The 23,508-nt window shown below is 40.0% G+C and overlaps 1 protein-coding gene across 1 annotated transcript in view; it reads right to left on the reverse strand.

Annotated features, from left to right (window-relative positions):
• Positions 1-1,703: 1,703 nt before the first annotated feature.
• LOC136628286 (spindle assembly abnormal protein 6 homolog) overlaps positions 1,704-23,508 on the reverse strand; it is a 44,003-nt gene continuing 22,198 nt past the window's right edge. Inside the window, exons 5-16 of the mRNA XM_066604065.1 lie at positions 21,801-21,972; positions 19,725-19,802; positions 18,968-19,087; positions 16,811-17,002; positions 15,780-15,974; positions 15,218-15,307; positions 14,948-15,127; positions 14,420-14,501; positions 12,855-12,976; positions 5,880-5,977; positions 3,253-3,341; positions 1,704-2,764 (exon numbers count right to left, since the gene is read on the reverse strand). Of these exons, the coding sequence (XP_066460162.1) occupies positions 2,673-2,764; positions 3,253-3,341; positions 5,880-5,977; positions 12,855-12,976; positions 14,420-14,501; positions 14,948-15,127; positions 15,218-15,307; positions 15,780-15,974; positions 16,811-17,002; positions 18,968-19,087; positions 19,725-19,802; positions 21,801-21,972 (1,510 nt within the window). The 3' untranslated portion in view covers positions 1,704-2,672. The remainder of the gene's footprint in view (positions 2,765-3,252; positions 3,342-5,879; positions 5,978-12,854; positions 12,977-14,419; positions 14,502-14,947; positions 15,128-15,217; positions 15,308-15,779; positions 15,975-16,810; positions 17,003-18,967; positions 19,088-19,724; positions 19,803-21,800; positions 21,973-23,508) is intronic.

Here is a 23,508-nt window from a genome sequence, read left to right on the forward strand (position 1 = left end):
CGAAATAAAAGCCCAGATCATCACCCGTCCACCACGGTATGAGAAGTTTGTGCAGATGCTGTGTTTAGTTTTCACCAAATGTGCCACTGGGCATTATGGCCAAACATCTTCATTTTGGTCTCATCTGTCCAAAGGGCATTGTTCCAGAAGTCTTATGGTTTCTTCAGATGCATCTTGACAGCATAGCTAAATTTGCAATGTTTTTAGAAAGAGGCAGCTTGTTTTAGAAAGCAGCTATACTTGTTTAATAGTTAGCATGCTAAATGTTCAAGTTCATGACAGTACAGGGGCCTTTAAAGTCTGAAATGCAGCTCTTGGGTTTTTTGCAATTTCTCTGAGCATAGCACAGTCTGACCTTGGAGTGAATTTGCTGTGACAGCCATTTGAGAAGATTGTCAACTGTCTTGAAAGGTTTTCTACTTGCAAATAAACATTCTCATTGTAGAATGATGGACTCCAAATTATTTGGAAATTGCCTTCAAACCTTTTCCAGATTGATGGCCATCAATAATTGCTTCTCCAAGATCATTGCTGATGTCCATTATTTTGCATCATGTTCACATGCCTGAATGATCCAGACCAGTAAACGTCTGTTTTTATAGAGATCGTCACACTTGCTAATGATTAATCAAGGGCATTTGATCCTCACCTACCAGGCTATATCTGCATTCAGATCCTTTGTTCTTCAGCAGGAAACAATGCTATCCGCACTTCCTGTGGAGAACTGCTGATAAGGCTAAATGACGATTTTTAGGTAGGACTGAATTTAACGATCAGCTTGCAGTGCACGAAAAGTGCACGATGGGCGCACATTTAGACGCAACAATTATCACTAAAACGATCGCCTTTTAATGATTTTTTTGCGATCATCGACTGGTGTAAATGGGCCTTTACTACATACCCTCTTTTTTAAAGAAGCAGCAAGGGTGTACTCAATTTTTCACATCTTGCTTCTGCATTTTGACATAGTTTTTGATAAATCGTGATAAGGTGTAATTTGCCATGTGTTGTTCATTTGAGATTGCATTTATCCAATTTTAAGACCTCTCAAGGACCAGATGTTTTACTTTTCAGGACAAAATAAACTATGAAATTCAAAAAGGATGCAATTAATTTTTTTCATGACTGTATGTACATACACACATGTTCTCACTGGGCAGATCTTATTACTCTTCCCTTATTCCAGGTTATAACCAGCAGCAGAAATCACACTGTGAAGGGGAATACAGCACAGACAAGACTCAAAACACACCTTACCTTTGCTCGCTTACCTGACAGCTGGAGGATGCTTCATTCTAGGACATTCAGGAAGCATTCAAGAACCAATGCTTTCCAATGAAAGCTGTCATGTGTGCGTTTATGTGCCAATACAATTTGCACCTGCAAAAGATAGGACATGCAAGTTCCAATGCACCCGGCCATGCAATTTTTTCTACACACGTTGTGCGATTTTTTTTCTCCGCACCTATAATGTGTGAAAAATGTGCTCCTCAGACTGAGCCCTGAAGGTAGTGAACTTTTCAGTTTACTCCTACCACCCACTAGCATGTTCAAATATTTGACAAAAAGGATCACCAATGAAGTCGTAAATACGATTCACTCTATTGTGTGAAACCATACAGACAAATTTTAACTTCATAATCAAAATATAAATATTTTATTACTTTACAGGACATTAAATAAATGTAACAATGGAAATTGTGTATCTAATGAATGGCTTAACAAGCAAGTCATAATGTAAACATCTAAATATGTATTCTAAAACAAACAATCAGAAAGTAATGCAAGACACCTAACAGTCAAGATACAGCTAACGGTTCTTCAGCTTTACTGGTACATAGCGAAAAAAAAAAAAAAATCCAGCCACCCATTAAATCGGCCATGTCTTAAAGACCATTTATATGCAAAATCCTTTTATACTGTGTGCCTACCAGTTTAATTTGAACTTTTTAATACTGACAACAATGATGTTTTAATGAAATAATCCAACATTTACAAGTAGCACTACATAGATTTATAATGGAAAGTCACAATGCGGCTTGGCATAATAAGAAGGAGTAAAGGGTACAGATAATGCATTTTCTCCCTGAAAAATACAGCCAAGATGGATGGCTAATTGATACAGTTGTTTGCCAACAGATCCATTCACTTATTTGCACTCTATTTACCACTTGACAAAATATGTTATGACTGAGTAGTTTCTCCATCACTGAAGTAATCATAGATACTTTAGAATTCCAGGTAAATATGCAACAAATGCATGATAATGGCAATAATTCACCATCTCTCTTATATAATAAACACAAAGTCCACTTAAAATGTCCTTGCCGCATAGTTCTGTCGTAAAGCACAATTTGTGTTGAATGGCAAAAATACACATAAACACCCCTTATGCGCACTGTGGCTTAGTAACAAACATTTGCAGATGTGCATCCCTTAGCACCAAATATACATAGTTACATTCAGTTCCAGCTTCTTTTAAAAGCATTTTTTAGTTTTCATACATTTTGAATAGGATTTAAAGATGTTCCTATAATAACACTACACAGATAGATTAAAAATAGCAATAGTTTGGATACAGCATTTTGTTCTCTATGGCAGTTTTAATTAACCGCAGATCTACCCAAACCAGTGTTCAGTTAGTTGCAGCAGTCATTTCATGTCGTTGCATTTTAAGAGGCTGGAAGCCTGGGTTGTTGCCCCGGAAAATAAGCTGACAGTATTGGAGAGCTTCCAGGTTTTGTTAAAGCTGGCTTTGGTTCTCCTGAAGGAAAAAAAATATATATATACATTATATACAGTTAACCCTCAATTTGCAATGGTCTCTGGGTATAGCATCTTCAACATACAGTGGTCACCCCAGAACTGCATGTTGTGGGGTCCCCCACCTCTCTTCCTCGCTGCTGCATAAGATGAAGCATTTATTTAGGTCAAGGTTTCACATAATTGTAAACTTTGCGTTGGACTACGTTTGAAAAACGTTTTAAGAGTAAGTACACCTGTCAGCGCCTCATAGTGCCATACTAAAACCTACACCAGTTACCAGCGGGTATAGATTTCGGCAATAAGTTAATGTCAGTCAATCCACTGGTCACAAGCACCCATGACCCAAATACTGGGCTACCCTCATTTTTAAAAAGCAGCAGGGCACTGCATAAAACTTCAGAAAGTCACTATTTTGGCATGCAAGAGTTCACGAACATGCCCCAGTACTTTTTTTTTCTACTGTGACAACACATTGTTTCAGCTCACCTGAGTTTGCACCATTCATATTCTTTGGTACTTTGACAGGGACACTAGCATTTCTTTTAAGATATTTCATATCTAATCCAGTTGGGTGACTAGAACATTAACAAAAGAATCAATTAATGTATGTAAAAATAGGTCAGGTTCATACTTTTGCTATACTCACAATAAAAAAAAAAACCACCACTATCTATTCCTACAGCTGCTTCGAGTTGTAATTTGAAAACAATGCCCCCCAAAAAACACCTGTTTAAAGGTTATTCAAGAAATTGTATAATCCAGACAACATTGTTTCCAGATAATGAGCAGCTATTACAAGACATGGCTTTATTATGCCATAACAAAGGCTTATCCTCAGGCTTCATTCGCACTGGCGCAACGACTTTTTGGCCGCCAGTGTGACAGCCACAGCGCAGCCGAAAATTGCGTGAACAAGAGGCAGCTGTGACCAAGTCACGGCTGCAACTCCGGTTTTAACATTCGTTCAGATGGCCGGGGCTCATATACGCCACAACCCCAGGATGCCGTCGGCCGGTGTGTTGGAGATCAGCACTGCTAAACCTCCACCCCCTCCTTGCCCGCTCACAACAAGAGGATTGGGCAGGAGCTTAACAGAGCTAGTCCCTGCTTCAGCCTATGGGGCTGCCATGAATGGGGAAGGAGCGGGACTTTAGCACACTAGCTTTCACCCCTTTCCGCCCACTCCCATTGCAGACAGCCAGAGAGGGGGAGAGAATGGGGGAGTGAGTTTAAGGCCTCATGTCCACGGGGAAAATCAGATCCGCTGCAGATTCTACATGTAGAATCTGCAGCGGGTCCCTCCTGCCCCGCGGACATGAGGGCTGAAAATGCAAATAAATGAGAATAAACTTACCTCCGATCCGCTCCGTTTCTTCTCTTCGCGGCGGCGTCATCTTCTCTCGTCGCGGCCGGATCTTCATTCTTCGGCTCGGCGGATGTGCACGATGACGTCGGTGACGTGCCCCGCGCATGCGCCGGGCCGAAGCAAAATGATCCGGCCGCGGCTGAGAGAAGATGGCGCCGCGGAGAAGAGAAGAACCGGAGCGGGTGAGTAAAATATGATTTTTGTGTCCCGCGGATCCGGACGGCTTCCATAGGCTTCAATAGAAGCCCGCGGGAGACCCGCATGAAAATGGAGCATGGTCCAGATTTTTTCATGCTCCATTTTTTTTAAAATCACTTTTATTGACGATCCGCGGGTATTTATGTACCCGCGGGTGGTCAATGCATCCCTATGGGGTGCGGATCCGCATGCAGGAAATCCGCTGCGGATCCTAAATCCTATTTTCCCCGTGGACATGAGCCCTAAGCAGTCATGCTGCTAAACTCACTTCCACCTCTCTTCATTGGTAGCTGTCATGAGCTCCCATAGGAGTCGGTTTCAACAGCCGCCATATTCTGGAGGAAGATAGTTCCAGAACTATCTTTTCTGGCCGGCGTAAAAACGTCCGTCCGGAATTCACACCGTATGCGCCATCTTTGCCAGCCATTTTTACGCATCTGGAATACGCCCATTTGAACTGATGCATTGGAAACCAATACGTCAGATGGGTAGCGTATATTTTAGCAAGAAAATCATGCGAGATTTGTACGTTGCGAGACACACAAATATGACCCCCATTCTTTTGATTCTATGAATGGGTTCATACACATTAGTAATTTTTACCTGCATGGCACCGCGATGAGATGCTATGCAGGAGACAAATTGCGACATGATGTTCTATCTTGCTGCGTGTTCTCGCATCACAGCCCCATTGTTTTCACGGGCCGTGATTCATAGCCCAATACCACCCTCGCAAGTGTGAAGGAGCCCTAACCCATTAAAAATAATGGGCTATTGCAACGCGCAGGTTCTGTGCATGTCACAATTACAAATAATGCGTTACTTTTGGCCATGTAAATACTGCCATACTTTCAATAGCTGCCAGCTGAAAACCTGGCTTCACAGTCAGTGATGATTTTCTGGGGTGACAGTGCTGGATCGGGGAGCCAGGTAAGTATAAGAAATATCTCCCCAGACTCCAGGGAACCTGCTGTATGAGCACCATAGCTTAGTTAATGGTGCTTGTGCTTATACCTGGAGACAAGATTTTCTTTCAAGTATATTTGATTTCTTTGCTTTTATTTTCTACTGGGCAAATAGGTTTCCTTTTTTGTGATCAATAAAATAAAAAATAACAAATCTGGATGCAAACAGATAAAATATGAATGCATTTATATTGTTTCCATATTTTGAATGTTTTTCAATAAACTAAAATGGGCGCATTTTTCATTCAAAAGTAGTGCATGCTGACTATTTTTTAATTCAACTGTGAAAAAGCACACACGAACAGCCCTGTAGATTTCCATTTGCCCCTTAGTACAGTCCGCAAAACATTGATCTGAAATACGCTCCTCTGAAAGCAGCCCAAGAGTGTACTGTGAGCTGTCAGTCTGTGGAACGTTATAGGGGAAGGGGGAGCAACCATTATAAAAACTGCTGGGCCGCTTTTAAGAACAAACCATCATACATTCTTTACATAAGCGTTACCTGTTGGCCAACACCATTATGCATTGCTAAATCCCATAAGGAAAAGCACTGTACACTCATCCAGAGTCCCTTACAAACATACCATGAGGTAGAAGGCAAAATAGGAGTGGATGTAGAAGGCATAGGCCGAGGCTCAGGAGTGGGATTGCAATCAGCAGGCAAGTTTAAACTGAATTTCACCTATAATTGGGGGTTAAGGAGGGGGAGAATTAAAAAACTCTTTATACAAACAAAAAAAAAAAGTAATCCTACAATAAATTCACACTTCTCTTGTGCTCATAAAGGTGAATATTTCTAGAAACAGAAGTAATTAACAGTTTTGGAAATATTTATTAATAGTGTTGAGTAAAGTGCTTCCCATAATCACCATAATGAATGTGCAGAAGATAAAACTCGAGTGTTAAAACAGGGATAAAAAACAAATTGCCTGCCTGAGGGCCATGCCTTTTACCGCTGGGGCCTGGTACACTTGTTCGTAAAGCTGGGGTGAAACTGTTGGGATATAACTTAGATGGTATAGAATGACCAACGGGATTACACACTATTGAAGCAAAGTATGGGTCATTACCACTGGAAAATGGAGGCTAGAAAGAGAAAAATTTCAGAAATTATATTTGGTTTATAAAAAAATCTAAGCATAAAGTAAGGTCATGACATACATTACAGCTCATTAATTTCCAGCCATCATCCAAATTGTTGATTTTTCGGCATTGAATAAAATAAGCTAGCCTGTGATGGATTTATTTAGGTACCAAGCAATTAGATATTAACAGGAGCACTCACAATTGATCTACCACTGTTATGAGGCATGAAGATGCAAGAGCCCAAATAGGGAACTGACTCCACAGGTCCCCAGATATCCAAAGGAAAAATAGAACGATAGGGCTGCATCCAAAAGTAGATAAAATGTCTTCTTTTATCAATCCATTACAAAGGGATGAAGCAAGCAGCCACGTATCGGCCCTACAATTGGGCCTTTGTCAAGCTAATGCTCCATACAACAGGGTCATACATAAATAGTACCAATACTACAATGATAATCTGGCCAATACGGCCAGTCATAGGTCCAAAAGAGGACACAAATGGAATCCGGGCCATGGTACGTTGTTTCGGTTTTGGAGTCAAAAGAGATGCACGATCCATGGCTTGCTGCCATGTTTCTCCATGTCCTACACGGTGGATCTTGCAGGTGAATTGTCTTGCACACGTGTTGTTGATGTATATATTATCACTATGAATGTTGATTGTAGTATTGGTACTATTTATGTATGACCCTGTTGTATGGAGCATTAGCTTGACAAAGGCCCAATTGTAGGGCCGATACGTGGCTGCTTGCTTCATCCTCTTTTAATGGATCAATAAAAGACGATATTTTATCTACTTTTGGATTTATTTAGGTAATCACTGCTAAGGGTGGCAGGCATTACCAATGGAGAACCATCATGTGAATAGTCACAAAAATCTATGAACAGTTAGTGTGCTTTAACTGAGTGATAGTTGTTCACTTGTTGATCAATTTCACAGTCCCTGAAGGATATACCTGCATGCAAAAGTTATTAGCTAGCCATTGAAAGACATAATTGCCCATCTACTCCAAAAGACAAATCAACCAAGTGACTTTGTTAAGCTGAAATGAAGCAAATCAGCAACTAGTAAAATAGTTCTCGCTCATAAACCAGTTAGTGGATGGGTTTACATGGAACAGTAGCATATATTCACTCTGTTAAGTGACTATTCAGATGATCGTGGTCCCATGTAAAGCCATCTTTAGGCCTCATGCAGACGAGCGTTTTCTCATAGCCATTAGCCGTGAAAAAAGGTCACCGGAAAATCATGTCCATGTAAAGCATTGGATTCCATTGCATTCATTTAAACATAAGCAATTTTTAACCACGCGGAGGATTGGGTGGGGTTGGGGGAGGGAGCACTGCCAAATTGCCGGCAAGTTTCAGCCATGATTTTTCCTAGCAGCGTCAAAAGATAGGCCATGACCTATCGTTTGACGAAAAATCACAGGGAGTTCCATAGGAATCTATGAAAAAAATGGGAGGGGGAGGGAGTTTACCTGGGTCCAGCCCTCTTTGAAGATGACAGCTGGCTCTATTTAGCTATTTAAGCTAAAAAGAGCCATGTTGCCGACAGCTGCAACCCAAGAAGTTGACGGTTTAGTGTTAAGCTTAGTCCATTCTTGGTGTTCTAGGCTAAAAGAGTGGGTTAACAATTTATTCACTAGTGACATTAACCTTTAATCAGCACAGTCACCACACCCTACTGCCCTCTAGCAATGTTGATTTGTACTGCAAATCCAAGCTGGCAGGATGCTTGTTTCCATCACAGGGTAAAATAAAGGAACAATGTGCCGCCAAACCAAATGGGCGTTTGCAAAAGGATTAAGGGGGTCCTAGTCCAGGGAGAAAGTGGCCTCATAAGGTGCATTAGGTTAGAAAAGGTGGGTAATTCAGTTGTGTGGATTGGATAATTCTCAGGTAGTGTTGAGAGATGGGCTTAAAGCATTCCAGTCTTTAGTCATTCACCCGAATGTTTCCCCTCCACATGGTATGCTGATACCTTGCTGCATCCTTATATGCTACAGTGCACCGTAGGGTAAGCAGGGTCCTGGCACCTCATAAATACTAACAGGCTACTGCTCAGGATACTAACACAAAGCACTACAGTGATAGACTTGGATAGGTCTGGAGATTGGGTCCTTCTTAGCTCAACATCTTAGGGCCTGGTACCATGAGCTAGTGGTATATTTTGAGGTAAGAACATGAATCAATAAAATTCCCTGCTGCCTGGCTGCTGGTCTACCATCTGTTGAAAACACGTATCGGGGTACACAACCTGCTCTGAGACTATGTACCCAATCTTTGCAAATAAGTAATTGCTTATCGTTCAAAAGGTCAATTTTTTTTCTTGCTAAAACGTGTCTTATGGTCTAAAAAAATAAGCCATTTTGTGATGCCCAATAAGAGGCTTTGGGTACAAAATAAATCTCTTTGGATTTCAAGCAGCATATTCGTTTATAGACATGAGGGGAGAACAAATGCAAGAATACATAAAGGAATTCACATTAACATTACCAAGGAGTATAAACCTGTGCATTTTCCATCAGAAGTGCAACAGATGGTCTTAAAGAAATGAAAGAACCATTTATATTGTTTCTCTACTCATCGCACTTCCTATAGTCCAGAGATAAGTGTTCTATATCCTTTTTCATAGAACCTGAGGGATGCATTTTGTACTTTAAAACACCTGTCCAGATATTCCTAAGAATTGTTTTCTCCTTCAGATTACCATCAGATTTAGTTTACAGCCATCTGTTGCACACCTAAGAAATTCAGCAGAATGTATATATTGCACATCTGGGAGCCATCTGAAAACAAGATTCTGTCTCTACTTTGATTGCATCTAAAGAATTATATATATAAAACATTTGATAAGATATATTATATATAAAATATAGACATATTTGACAAGCTAATACATACACACATTTGATTAGATTTTGATTTTTACACAGATCATAAAGCTTAAGTAAAGCAGTACGTTTTTGCCCCATAAAGGGAATGGGAGAATTCTTTCTGAACATAGAATTTAAAACATGTTGTAGTAAGAGATCAAATTTATAATTTATGAAGAGAATGAGTGTGTCTCCCAGTTTCTTCCCCCCCCCCCAAAATATAGATGTCATACACAAAAGAGTCATCTAAGTTTGAAAACCCCACAACCTGAGGCAGAGGCTCCCCAATACTCAAAAACTCTTATTCAGTGTTGGTAGGGGACTGGCACCAATGTTATCAACCTCTTCTGGAAGAAAAAGTAGACATGACCTTCTAGCCCAGTGTTTCTAAAACGCTAGTTCTCACACACCCCTATAGGTCATGTTTTCAGGATATCCTATAGTATGAACACCTGTGCCAATGTCTGAGGCACTGCCAATAATTATATCACCTGTGCAACACTGAGGAAATCCTGAAAACATGACCTACAGGGGTCCATGAGACTGGAGTTTGGGAAACACTGATCTAGCCACTTTCTTCCTCACTTGTCAAAGTTGTAGTGATTATTAGTGGAAAATCTAAACACTGGGAATGGATAACCCTGACACATATAGAAAATCATTATTTTGATTAGATGGGATAGCCTTAAGCCCCACTTACATGCAGGGATTATCGCTCAAAATTCATTCAAGCGATGGCCTTTGAGCAATAATCGTTGCGTGTAAACTCTTCCATCTTTCACTCTTCGGCTGAACGATGGATTGTATGCTCACCTAGAAATCATCGTTCTGCTGAAGAGAGATGGCGTGGACCGCAAGCTGTGTTCTCCATGGGAGTAGCTGATTACATTGTATTCAGCTGACAGCCCAATGCAGCCCATGCAAAGACAGTGCAAAGTTCAGACCACATGCTGGGATTTGCAAACAGCTGCTGGAGGCTCATTTACATGCAAATGAAGCTGATAAAGTGGTAATGGGCACTAAAAGATAGTACAGGTTATATTTTAGTGATATAGATTTACATGGTAGTTCTGCTACAGGCACCTTGATTGGAGAAATCGTTATGGTCTGTGATTTTAAAGTGTGAACATACACTACCGTTCAAAAGTTTGGGGTCACATTGAAATGTCCTTATTTTTGAAGGAAAAGCACTGTACTTTTCAATGAAGATAACTTTAAACTAGTCCTAACTTTAAACAAATGCACTCTATACATTGCTAATGTGGTAAATGACTATTCTAGCTGCAAATGTCTTTTTTGTGCAATATCTACAAAGGTGTATAGAGGCCCATTTCCAGCAACTATCACTCCAGTGTTCTAATGGTACAATGTGTTTGCTCATTGGCTCAGAAGGCTAATTGATGATTAGAAAACCCTTGTGCAATCATGTTCACACATCTGAAAACAGTCTAGCTCGTTACAGAAGCTACAAAACTGACCTTCCTGTGAGCAGATTGAGTTTCTGGAGCATCACATTTGTGGGGTCAATTAAACGCTCAAAATGGCCAGAAAAAGAGAACTGTCATCTGAAACTCGACAGTCTATTCTTGTTCTTAGAAATGAAGGCTATTCCATGCGAGAAATTGCTAAGAAATTGAAGATTTCCTACAATGGTGTGTACTACTCCCTTCAGAGGACAGCACAAACAGGCTCTAACCAGAGTAGAAAAAGAAGTGGGAGGCCGCGTTGCACAACTAAGCAAGAAGATAAGCACATTAGAGTCTCTAGTTTGAGAAACAGACGCCTCACAGGTACCCAACTGGCATCTTCATTAAATAGTACCCGCAAAACACCAGTGTCAACATCTACAGTGAAGAGGCGGCTGCGGGATTTTGGGCTTCAGGGCAGAGTGGCAAAGAAAAAGCCATATCTGAGACTGGCCAATAAAAGAAAAAGATTAAGATGGGCAAAAGAACACAGACATTGGACAGAGGAAGACTGGAAAAAAGTGTTGTGGACGGATGAATCCAAGTTTGAGGTGTTTGGATCACAAAGAAGAACGTTTGTGAGACGCAGAACAAATGAAAAGATGCTGGAAGAATGCCTGACGCCATCTGTTAAGCATGGTGGAGGTAATGTGATGGTCTGGGGTTGCTTTGGTGCTGGTAAGGTGGGAGATTTGTACAGGGTAAAAGGGATTCTGAATAAGGAAGGCTATCACTCCATTTTGCAACGCCATGCCATACCCAGTGGACAGCGCTTGATTGGAACCAATTTCATCCTACAACAGGACAATGACCCTAAACACACCTCCAAATTGTGCAAGAACTATTTACAGCAGAAGCAGGCAGCTGGTATTCTATCGGTAATGGAGTGGCCAGCGCAGACACCAGATCTGAACCCCATTGAGCTGTTGTGGGAGCAGCTTGACCGTATGGTACGCCAGAAGTGCCCATCCAACCAATCCAACTTGTGGGAGATGCTTCTAGAAGCGTGGGGTGCAATTTCTCAAGCTTACCTCAACAAATTAACAGCTAGAATGTCAAAGGTGTGCAATGCTGTAATTGCTGCAAAAGGAGGATTCTTTGACGAAAGCAAAGTTTGATGTAAAAACAATGTTATTTCAAATACAAATCATTATTTCTAACCTTGTCAATGTCTTGACTCTATTTTCTATTCATTTCACAATGCATGGTGGTGAATAAGTGTGACTTTTCATGGAAAACACAAAATTGTTTGGGTGACCCCAAACTTTTGAACGGTAGTGTAACTCAAGGGTAGTTTCATATGCACAGAATGAAAAAAAAAAACCAAAAACAAACATGACACTATTTATTAGTTTTTTTAAGCGAACAAAAAAACTAGAGCCTAATGTTAGTGATAACTTGGAAAATAGGAAAAGTGCTACAAACAGTTTTTTTTTCCCTTTTAAATTAGCCTTTTTTTGCATGGGGTGTGGGGGTTGGAAAAAAGGCTCATTTTAAAGAAAGAAATGCAACAGAATACAGCATATGTATAAGATAAAATTTTAAAAATGGGAGTTTTAAAGAAAAAAAAAATTTTGCATGAGGGTGAAACACATAGCTACTGTTCTTTCCTATTAAAAGTGTGGAAAAATTAAAACCCATTTGCTTTTAGGTCCACTGTGTATTTAATGCATCTCTTATGTATGTTCTAGGCTTAAAGAAATTAAAGTGGAAAAATACTATGAGCGAGGTAGGGGAGGGGGATTTTTTTATGCAGTTTTCAACCTAAGGGCGCATTCAGACAACCATATATCAGCTGGGTTTTCAGCCCGGCCGATATACGGCGTCCCTCTCTGCAGGGGGAGGAGGCTGAAAGATCCGGGAGCAGTGCACCCCTCGTCACTTTTTGCAATGGGAGGGAATGGGACGGAGCCAAGTTTCAAGACGTAGCTCCGCCCCGTCCTGCTTCTTCCATTGCAAATAGTGGCCAGGGGCAGAGAGGAGGCGGCAGCTCAGGGCACTGCTCCCGGCTCTTCCAGCCTCCTCCCCCTGCAGAGAGGGACGCCGTATATCGGCCAGGCTGAAAACCCAGCCGATATACGGTCGTTTGAATTTGCCCTAAGACGAATAGAGGAGAAACAAATCTTACCTGGTTGTTCTGAATAGCTCCTGTGTTTGCTTTACCCAAACCAGGCATTTCAGATAAAGTTTGTGGTCCTTGCATAGATGCAATTTTATTCTCATTCAGTTGTTTGTTTAGCCAGGAAATTACTAGAAGTTAAAGAATAAATTTGTTAAATGCCCATTCTAATATCAAAGCTTACTAAAAAAAAAAAAAAAAAAAAAAAAAAAATCCAAATTTTAATTTGGAAAAAACCTTTAACAATAAAATGAAGTGTTACAAGTATTTACATACGATATATAGTTTTCCCTCTAATATCACACAGTAAGACCTTATGTCCACAGCCATACCAGTAAAATGCTGCGGTGCCCCTACAATGTTTACCGGTATTTGTAAATAGTGGATCCCCCAGCAAAGACCATGTATGGCTGCGAGTGTACTGTGCATGCCACATTTCACACGCACAAGATCATGAGCAGTGTGATTTTTTTCTTTTATTCCCTGCACTTTCATAGCAGCGTTGTGTAAGAAAACGCTGCCCATACGAATTGTATTGCGCATGGACCGTGTTGCACACGCTGCCTATACCAATGTATAGGGCGGTAGGCAGAGAAAGAGAGCATGCTGCGATTCAGGTTTTGTGCGTATCAACAATGCAGCGTCTACACGCACATGTGCATGCATCAATGAAAGTCCATAGACTTTTATTGACTCAATTTACTGCATGTCATGCAGCCAATGAAAGTCCATAGACTGAAAAAACGCCTATAGACACGAGTCCTAAATAATGTGCAAAGGTGACTAATCACAGTAGTACACAGGAACTGAATTTTCCTAGAAATCCGAAAATTCTAAACCTTGAAAAGCATCATAACTCTAAATTACTGTTTTTCTTTTTAAATGCATATAATCTGCACATAAAGAACGCAACATTTTCCATTTTACCGCATATTATGTGTGGTAGAGACCTATTGTTCTCTATAGGCACATAATAAATGCTGTACATACATTTAAATCAGTGGAATGTTCACAGCAAAGCCCGCCTCCACAGCAAAGCCCGCCTCCACAGCAAAGCCCGCCTCCACAGCAAAGCCCGCCCCCACAGCAAAGCCCGCCCCCACAGCTGCACCATTTGAAGCAGGTTTCATTGCAAATTCTGCAGCGGAGACTGCAATAAGACTAACACGTTGTGGATTGGAATTCCGCGCTGCAAGTCAAATACCGCACAGGTTTTGTGCAGGTTATTTCTGCAGCTTGTGGACAAGATTTTCAAAATCTTGTCTACTTAGCTGCTACTGTAAATGCAATGGAATTTCGATGCGGAGGGTTTGCATGGAAATTCTGCTGAATTCCGCTTCATGTGAACCCCACCTACAGGTTCACTTTATGCAACTTGCATAGAAAAAAAAAAAAAAAAGCTTCGACAAGTAAAAATGTGACAATCAGAAATTATAAAACATAGGCAAAAGCAAAACAGTAAGAAAGTATGTCCTAAAGTGAGAGGGCAAAAAAAAGCTATGGAAGCCAAGAGTATTCAGGGATGTGCTTCATCTACCAGTAAATAGTACTATAACATAGTTTTGCACACTTGCCATTCTCATTAGTCTTCAGCAGTTGCTTGCTCTCTTCCAATTTCTCAGTTGTGCAGTGTAGCTGTTCTTGTAACTTTAACACCTGGGAAATACATTTTTACAGAGAAATGTAAACCTTATTAGGCACAACATTGAATTCACATTTTTGTACAATTTCCAAACCACGAATACATGGTGTGGCAAGAGTAAGCAGAACACCTCCCATATATACAATTCTTTGTGCATTTCCCCCACATCCCATTTCACCCAAACTTCAAGGGGGTCGTTCGAGTTGTAACACCTTAATACAACCCCTTTCTGCTTTACAGGACATCATAGGCTGTATTCAATAACAGAGCATAGCGATTGATTACAAAAACAACTTGTGTCGCAAAACAAAAGACTTCAGGCAGCTATGCCGATGATTAAAAAGTTTGGATTTTTTGATGGGGAGTTGAAAATATGGGAAAAAAAAGTCCTCAAGGGGTTAAAGGTTTTTTAAAAGGTCGAAAATAAAGTCTACTGTTCACAATTGAGTTAAAAAAATACCTCATCTTCTTTCATCGTCAGGGTGTGCTTTAGCTCATTTAACTCTGTCGTCTCCTTTTGAAGCATTTGATCCTTCTCTCCCAAAAGCTTCTCTTGTTGCATTGTTACAGCATTTTTTAGCTTCATTTTGTCTACCAATTTCTTTATATCCGTTTGCAACTTTTTGATAATTTCATTTGCCTATTAAAAAAAAAAAAAAAAGTTATACAATTTTATCAACTTTTGTGGCAATAAGCAAAGAAAAAATGACATCCTATAAATTGAGCTTACTTTTATCAGCTCCTCAGAAAGTGATTTGACAGTGGTTTCAAGCTTTCCAGTTTGGAGCCGTTTCTGTTCAAGAGACTCTTCTAACTTTTTCTACAAGAAAAAAAAAAAAAAAGGGTAACGTACTTCTTTCCAGCATCTGTTTCAATTAATGGAGTATGAAATTAGTTACTGGCTTGGTTATAAATTCCACTAATTGGCAAGATATAAAGTTAAAAAGTATGCATTAAATTTAATCTGTCACCTACTTCTAGCCCTATAAGCAAAGTCTAAGGGCTGAAAGTAGGTGACCCGCAGAGTCAGGGGATGTAAGTGCTATGCTCCCCCCATCCCTGCCGTTCCCGGCATTGAGCAGGGCGCTAAGTAGTCCTCCTGTTTTCATTCTATAATGGGTGGACTACTTAGGAGCTTTCAGCAATGACACTGGGACACGCAAGTATAACACATACATCCTCGAACTCAGCGTTACCTACTTTCAACCCATAAGCTTAGCTTATAGGGCTAAAAAGGTATGAAACAGTTCATTTAAGCATTTTAATTGCAAGCCTCATTGATTTTTTTATACCTTATGTTCTTGAGCACTTTCACAGGCTTCTGTGATTCTTATCACAACTTCCTCTTTATCCTTCACTTCCTGTTCTAGTACAGCAGTACGCATTTTATATTGGTTTAGGAGTTTCTCTTTCTCGTGACACTCAGAGTCCAGGGTAGCATTTTCTCTTCGGAGAGATACTCTCTCTTGTTTTGCTCTATGATTTTCCTGAAATGTCAAAAAGAATCACTAAAATTACTACTCCATATATTTAGCAAAATAAACAATCAGCAAGTACATTGTCTACTACATTTAATATGACAAATAATGAATCTGAGGAAAGTCATCCAAAATTGTATCCAACTGAATTCTAAGTGTGTTTTAGGTCCTACAATTGGCGATTTTGCAGAGAATGTCTCACCCCTTTAGTTGAAATAGATCAGGCTATATTTAAATACGAATTCAAAGTGTTAGAGGGACAGTTCACATAGGGTGATAAACTTCCCAGGACATAAGCTGATAAGTTGCTCATTTACTGGGATCCTCAGCAATCAGCAGTCGTGTGTGAGAGGAACTCAGCACAAAGTGTTTAATTTACTCTGCAACATTGTAACACAGCAAATGCAGTATTACATATTTATCATCAGAATTAATGGACTGTAGTGTTAATTAATGGTCAGGTCCTCCGGAGCAAGAATGGCTCTTTGTACTGTAGTCCTCTGTACTTTCTAATAGATGAGGCTACATAACAGGGAACACTTCTGTATTAGCTCAGAGTTCTGTAATATACAGTATTTGATCATGGATTTTCAAAACCATATAACCCCTTAATTTTATTGTAAGCACTGCAGGTTTAGCTTTCATTTATTAACACTCTCCACACAGTCAACACCAAAATTCAGCAGTCATTAAAAAGGTTTACATCATAATTAGGTGAAAAACACTGTAATTATTAAGAACTTAGGGATATTCGCAAACATTGAATTTCATGTTATTATAATTTGGGTGATGACTGCATTGCAGTTTATGGAATCCAACATGATTTCCTGTTCTAACCTACACACCTCTTCCATAGCTGTAAGTTTTCCCTTCAGTTCTCGAATGCATGATTCGGACTTGTATTTTCTCTCGGTGAGATCTTTATTAAGTGTTTCCGCCTCAGACACTCTGCTTTCCAAGTGCTGTATTGTTCGGTTACTTGACGATTCCATCTCCCTCTTTTGCTGTTCATATTGATGCTTGTACTGAGTTTGCATCTATGAAGGACAATATTTGTTAAAGCAAATTCCTGGAACAGTTGTAATATTTATAAAAAAAATGTTAAACTACAATGTATCAAAATACTTCCTCATAAACTACATTCCAAACTAGACAACGCATTGTTAAAACTTTACTACATGATACAGTGCGTTTCTACTGCTCAAAAGTGCGATTGCCCATTAGTGAAACTGTTCTGACATAAGCTTTGATTTCTGAACTACAAAGAGCTCTTCTAGACAGCATGAGAGAACACGCCGATTGCTACAATGAATAAAAATGTTAGCATTTCTCACTCCCAGTTCCGTTTTAAGTGAAATAAAACAAAATGACAAATTGAGGCTTCTATCAGTTGTTTTTGTGACATTTTTCCAAGATTGCAAAAAAACAAAAACACATTAAGGCTAACTTCACACAGGCGAGCGTGATATGGGACTGTGAATACCGGCCCCATACCGCGCACTACATTATGTGAATTCTTAAAGGATGCAAGGCGTTTTCATGTCAAGGCAGCCTCGCATGACTTCGAGAGCACGCAGCAAGATAGAACATGTTCCCTGCATAGCATTGAATCACGGTACCATGCAGGAAAATATCGCTCATGTTATGACCCCATTTCAATGAATGGGGTTCATATTTGTGCGTTAATGTGCAAATCTCATGCGACTTTGATGCCAAAGTGAAGGCAGCCTCAACCTCATACTTTTGCAAGCTTTTTAGAAACCCATTTTGCTTATACACCTTTTTTTTCAGGCTAGAGAGAAGTCTAAGGTATGCCTTTTTCTTAAAAGTATGAAAAAAGTATGCAGTTTAAAAAAAGAAGAAAAAAAAAAGCCATGCACAGAAAAAAAAAAAAAAGAAAGAAAAACCCAAAGTGAAAAGAAGTGTAGTGGCCCAGAGTTTGTGGTTCCTCCAGCACTTGTGTATCTGTATGTCTCATGTCACTGTATGGAGCATTGAATGGAACAGTGTGATAGTGTTATCTGTATTCACACAGCAAGGCATAAATGAGTTAATGTCTGGAAAATGTATCTGTTTAGTTAAGTCTTGTGTACTGTATGTCATAACCTTTGGTGTGCACCTGATTGCAAATAGTCAGGTGTTAGGATGAGAAGTTTAGTGAGACAGTAGTTGGTATTTGGAGAGAGTAGTTGAAAGAAGGAGGAAGAGATTGGAGAGGATGGAGATGGGAGGAGAGATTGGCTGTTCCTGCCGGAGCTCAGCCATGGCGGAGCCTCCTATTGTCAGAGTCCCGTCCCCTTCTGAGAATGGAATGCATGATACAGAGCAAACGTGGGTGTGAGAGAGCACAAGAACCACAGAGCCGCAACTACAGCGAGACTAGTAAGCAACTACCTAACGCCAGTCACAAGTGTGAATGTGTTAAGAGAAGCCACGCAGTTGAGTGAGTGACCCAAGAAGGAAATCCATCCGATAACGGAGACTGAGCATATATGTGCCTGGGGAAAACAGGAACTGTACGAGTGTAAAGAACTGAAACAAAAAAATGTAATGTCTAAAGAGTGTATTCTGTAGCACTGAATGCCGAAATCAGGAGCTGTTTGCACTGCGATATTTTCCATGTTAAATGTGATTAAGAAGAAACCACATGTCCCTGGTTTTGAAAAGTTTTTCTGTTGTGGCATACTCTTTATTCTGGGTAGGTGATACGTCACTTATTTCGGGGCACTGGTGTCACGAATTATTACCACCACTGCGAGGAGCCAAGCCAGGTCACACCCTGGAGCAGCAAAGCCACCCATGGTATAACTAGCTTATTCCCCACTGTCTCCCCAGAAAGGCCTGCCCTGGGCCACCCCACAAAAGACACTGCAGTTCATTTCATAACTCTCTATTGATTTACAGCTAATATGTGGCCATAGCAATTTTTTTTTGCTTTGGGTCGGTGGTGGTGGTGGTGGGGGGGGGGGGTAGAAGTTTTTCGAAAAAATACAGTGTCAAACCTGTAAGACTTTCTCCCTTTCAGCTGTGATTTCTTGTGTATGCCGATTGGTTAATAAAGAGGTCTGCGATGTCCACTCGCTTCTCAAATTAGCGAGTTCCTTAGATTTTTCCTCTAGAGCCTGTAAAAAAAGGGTAGATACCACACTTTTTAAGAGAAACATAATTAAATTTCAAATAAGTAAATTGATGCCAAACGAGTAGCATTACAATAATTAGGCAATATCTATGTTATATAGTTAGGGTCACTAGTATTCCCTTCATCATGCAATATAAATATTGATTACGTCAGATATGCATAGTGTTAGGGCTCATACCCACGAGCATATTATCACTGCGTATTATATGCAATGCACGTGGTAAATTGAGTCAAAAGTACATTGATTTTGATTGATCCAGTCACATTTGCGTGCGATGTGTGTGTGAGAAAGAATGTTGTATGTTCTATTTTACCACAAAACACCAAAAAAAAAACCCGACAACACAAGCCCTTGTGTGCCTATGCAATAGAAAAAAACAATGTTATGGTTCTTGGAATACTGAGGCAAAAAACAAGATTCAGTGAAAAAGCTTGGGTCACCAAAGTGTTAAATATTTGCTACCTTTTGTCAAGTGAAAAAGTAATTCCCCCCTCCCCCCCCCCCCCAAATAAAATGCATCAAGTGTATAAAGATGAGCCTTTAGTATACAGGTGCAATATATGAATAAAATTAATTAGCAATGCTTCTACATTCTAACATCCTTTGTAATAGTACCAACCTGTTGTGCTAAGCTTAGCTTCTGATAAAAATCCTCTTCCGATTTCTGTAATTTTCCTTTGAGGACACAATTTTCCATCTGAAAACGTACAATAAAATAAAATCTCTAAGCAAACAGCAAAAAGCATTGCAGTTCAATACTTCAAATAAAAAAAAAAAATGTTAGTAAAATTAAATTAACTAAATTGTAGTTTAATTTAGTTGTTAGGCCCCTTTTAGGCGGAATGACAATTCTTAAGATTCTCGCTGAATTGCGGAAATCTGTATAATTGTTCAGTGTCAATGCTGGTGGTGACTGAACAAAAATGGAAGCACCTTTATATGCTTCAACCTTATGATATTTCTATAATGAAAACGCTTCCCGACTATTGAGGTTGCTAGCTAGACTTCTGACTGTACAAACGTAGTTCAGGTAAACAGTTATGCCTTCAGAAATGCCAGGCTAGAGGAATTAGACCTTTTTAGGTCAAGAAGCGATTCAGCTAATACTTGGTTATGTTACACTTTGCAATAGTGCGCATTCACACGGTCGCATCAGAAAAACCGCGTGCGTTTTCTGTTGAGGTTTCCAATGTGGTTGCAGAGATCACAGGTGAAATATACAAACAGTAATTACATTGAAAAGCGCTCTGAAAATGTATGTGCTTTTTACCACACCACGACCGTGTGAATACGTGCTCTGGGAAGAATTGTTGGCAATTAATTCAATAAACAAAATGTCAAGATTGATTTATATAGCTATAAATGCTATGTTAAACTCCACTGCATTTAAAATATCAATAAAAATAGAAAATTGGTACAAAATAGGAATTTGTATATAACATTACCACAGTGCTTTTATAGCACCTTGCAGGTCGTCTCCAGATGGTGACTAAAACGGTCAACAATAGGACTAGAAATATTTGGCTCCCAAAGTTTTAGACTTGGAACCAGACACCCAAGTGATTTATTAGTAGCCTGAAGACCTGCTAAACTGACATGGGCTCAAAGCGTAGCATTCTGACTGCCTGCAGCCCAGCTGGGCATGGGAGCTTGTTCAATATTGAGCTAAATGTATAACAGTATGGAGTAAGCAACTGTGATCCCTCTAGATCCTAGAGCCTAGGGGCGGCTTTAGGTAGCCAAAATATAGAATATTTTCTGTAAATGCTATGGTCTGTCAATTAGTCCACAATGCAGTATAAAAGCTCAGTCCACTATCAAAACACAACTGCTTCCTTTCTTTTACAAGTAATAATGTATTATTTTGGTGAGAAAAATGGAAATCTGGCTCCCAAATTCTGAGACAAAGAACCAATTGACTTTTTATCCAAGAGCCCTGGCTTCTACAGGCTTAAAGGGGTTGTCCCGCAGAAGCAAGTGCAGTTATGCACTTCTGTATGGCCATATTAATGCACTTTGTAATATACATCGTGCATTAAATATTGGCCATACAGAAGTTATATACTTACCCCCTCCGGTGCTGGCGACCCCGTCTCCATGGCAACGACTAAACTTCTCCTCTGGTCGCTGCAACAGTGACGCTTGCGCAGAGAAGAATCCTCTTCTGGAGGGTCCGGGCTCACGAGCTGCGTCCTGGCCCCTCCCCCTTAGCATCATCACGTAGCTCCGCCCCCTTCACTTGGTGCCGATCAGCCAATGAGGTGGCTGTAATCGGCAGTGGAGCTCAGACTGGAGAAGAACATCCACGGTGCACCATGGGAGAAGACCAGCGGTGCACCTTGGGAAATGACGGCGGCCATCTTGGAAGAAGATTTTTGTAACTTCATGAAACAGCTTCATGGTGAGTAGAAACGCTCTAAAAAACCGATTTACATGGGTAGTTTGTGATGCTTGCTTCACATGGGGGACTGGGGTGTGAAAAATTTTTCGTTTTGGCCGCGGGACAACCCCTTTAAATTACTCATATGCCCCTGTAATTCCATAACAGTGTTTTCTCCTTATATGGTCACTACTATAGGAGTCAAAAACACTAACTAGTGAATCAGGTTTACTTTTGGATAGATTACAAAAGCAAGTCGAAGGGAAACACGCTTTAACCAGGCAAGTTTAACATAAAATTACTGGCATCACTAACCTTTAAGCTCTTAACGCAGTCGGCAAGATATTTTTTGACATCACTGTCATTCCCTTCTAGAAGTTTTAAGGAGAGGTGAACAAGGTGCTTGAATGGATTGGTTTCAATTATATTTAGGCTTGCAGACAAACAGTCAAGTCCATTTGAAGAGGTTAGGAGCTGCAGCAAAAACCTTCAGATGATAAAAAGTAGATTTTTTAAATAAAACAGAAATTATAAAATAATGGTAGTATATGAAATTGATGAATATTACACTTTCAGAAGAGCGCCTGGTCGAAAATAAGTTTTCATCCTATCAAAAATCTTCCCAAGCCCAGTTAAAATCCTCTTTGCGATAAAAGCAGCATGTTGAGGGCATAATCCTTTCTTCTAGCTCAGCATGAATGTTCCACAGCAAAACAATCAATTTGTATATGCCTTCAGATAAACCCCATGTCTAAACGTATATCACTCACAAACACTCGACGACTGTTAGAAACATCCATTTAAAAGACATGCAGAGAAAAGGGAAAAAAAATTACAACAAACAAAAAAACCCCAAAACACTGTAAAGAATATATATATAGTTTCTCCTACTAAAGAAGACATAGTATCTTTAGATTATCAGAGAGGTGCACATGGTGAGTGTCCGTGCTTGTCTCACATCAAACATCATAAGAGCCCTCATCCAACTACATGCAGGTATTTTTTATCCCACGGTGCTAAACACTGGAAGCTTTATCTTTCGAGGAGTGATGACCCAGGGCAGAATCAAGTGTGCTTGCAATCTTCCAGCAGATCAATACAATGAGCTAAACACCACAATAAAATCCTGTACTCTAGAACAGTCTTATTTTTCAAATAAGAAATTCTGACAGCAATACTTCAAACTTTGTATTTCCCTTAAAAATAGCCGTTCTACTGGATTAAATACTGAAAAGGCTCTTACTGTGCAAGGAAAGTTTCATGCATTTTCGTATCCCTATACTAACCAGTTTTTAAATAGTGGACTAAGTGAAAAGATAGCTCAATTAGGACCTCATGCAGTTTACTTAACCTTTCATTTTCTATGTAAAATAAAGAGTTGTGCACCGAGCTGAACATACATTTTCATTGTTTTCTATAGAATTAAATTCATTGTCCCCTGCAGCATATTAAGAGCTGCAAATTATTAGCATGTGCCACCGATTTCTAGCAGCAAATCTTAGCATATAATGTCTAAGCTAGCTTTAAAGCATACAACAAAGTAATTGCAATTTTTAAAAAGTTTTGACATGCCAGGTCCCCCGTTGACCGCTGAAATGAAGGGGCTGCAGCGCTCATCCAGTCTTCACTACCTGTCTGCTCCTCTACTCTGCTGCAGATGCAAGCATACACTGCTACAGAGCAACCCTAAGCAAATAAGTTATATACACTCATCGTAAAAAAATCAAGAGCCTAGAAGGAGTTGTCAGAATCGAATAAAACGTGTGATTGTACCATTGATATATGTAAGCGATTACAATATCAGAGCAAAATGATAATTTATTACAAAAAATAAACAGCTAAAGGGAGGCTCTAGTACCCGATTGGGTCGCCTCTAGCTTGGATGCAAGGTGTGATACGGGCATGGAGGCTCTAGTACCCTGTTGGGCCACCTCTAGCTTGGATGTAAGATGCGATACGGACAGGCATGGAGGCTCTTGTACCCTGTTGGGCCACTTCTAGTTTGGATGCAAGAAGCGATACG

The sequence above is a fragment of the Eleutherodactylus coqui genome, chromosome 5 (assembly GCF_035609145.1).
Source record: "Eleutherodactylus coqui strain aEleCoq1 chromosome 5, aEleCoq1.hap1, whole genome shotgun sequence".
Classification (NCBI taxonomy): Eukaryota; Metazoa; Chordata; class Amphibia; order Anura; family Eleutherodactylidae; genus Eleutherodactylus; species Eleutherodactylus coqui.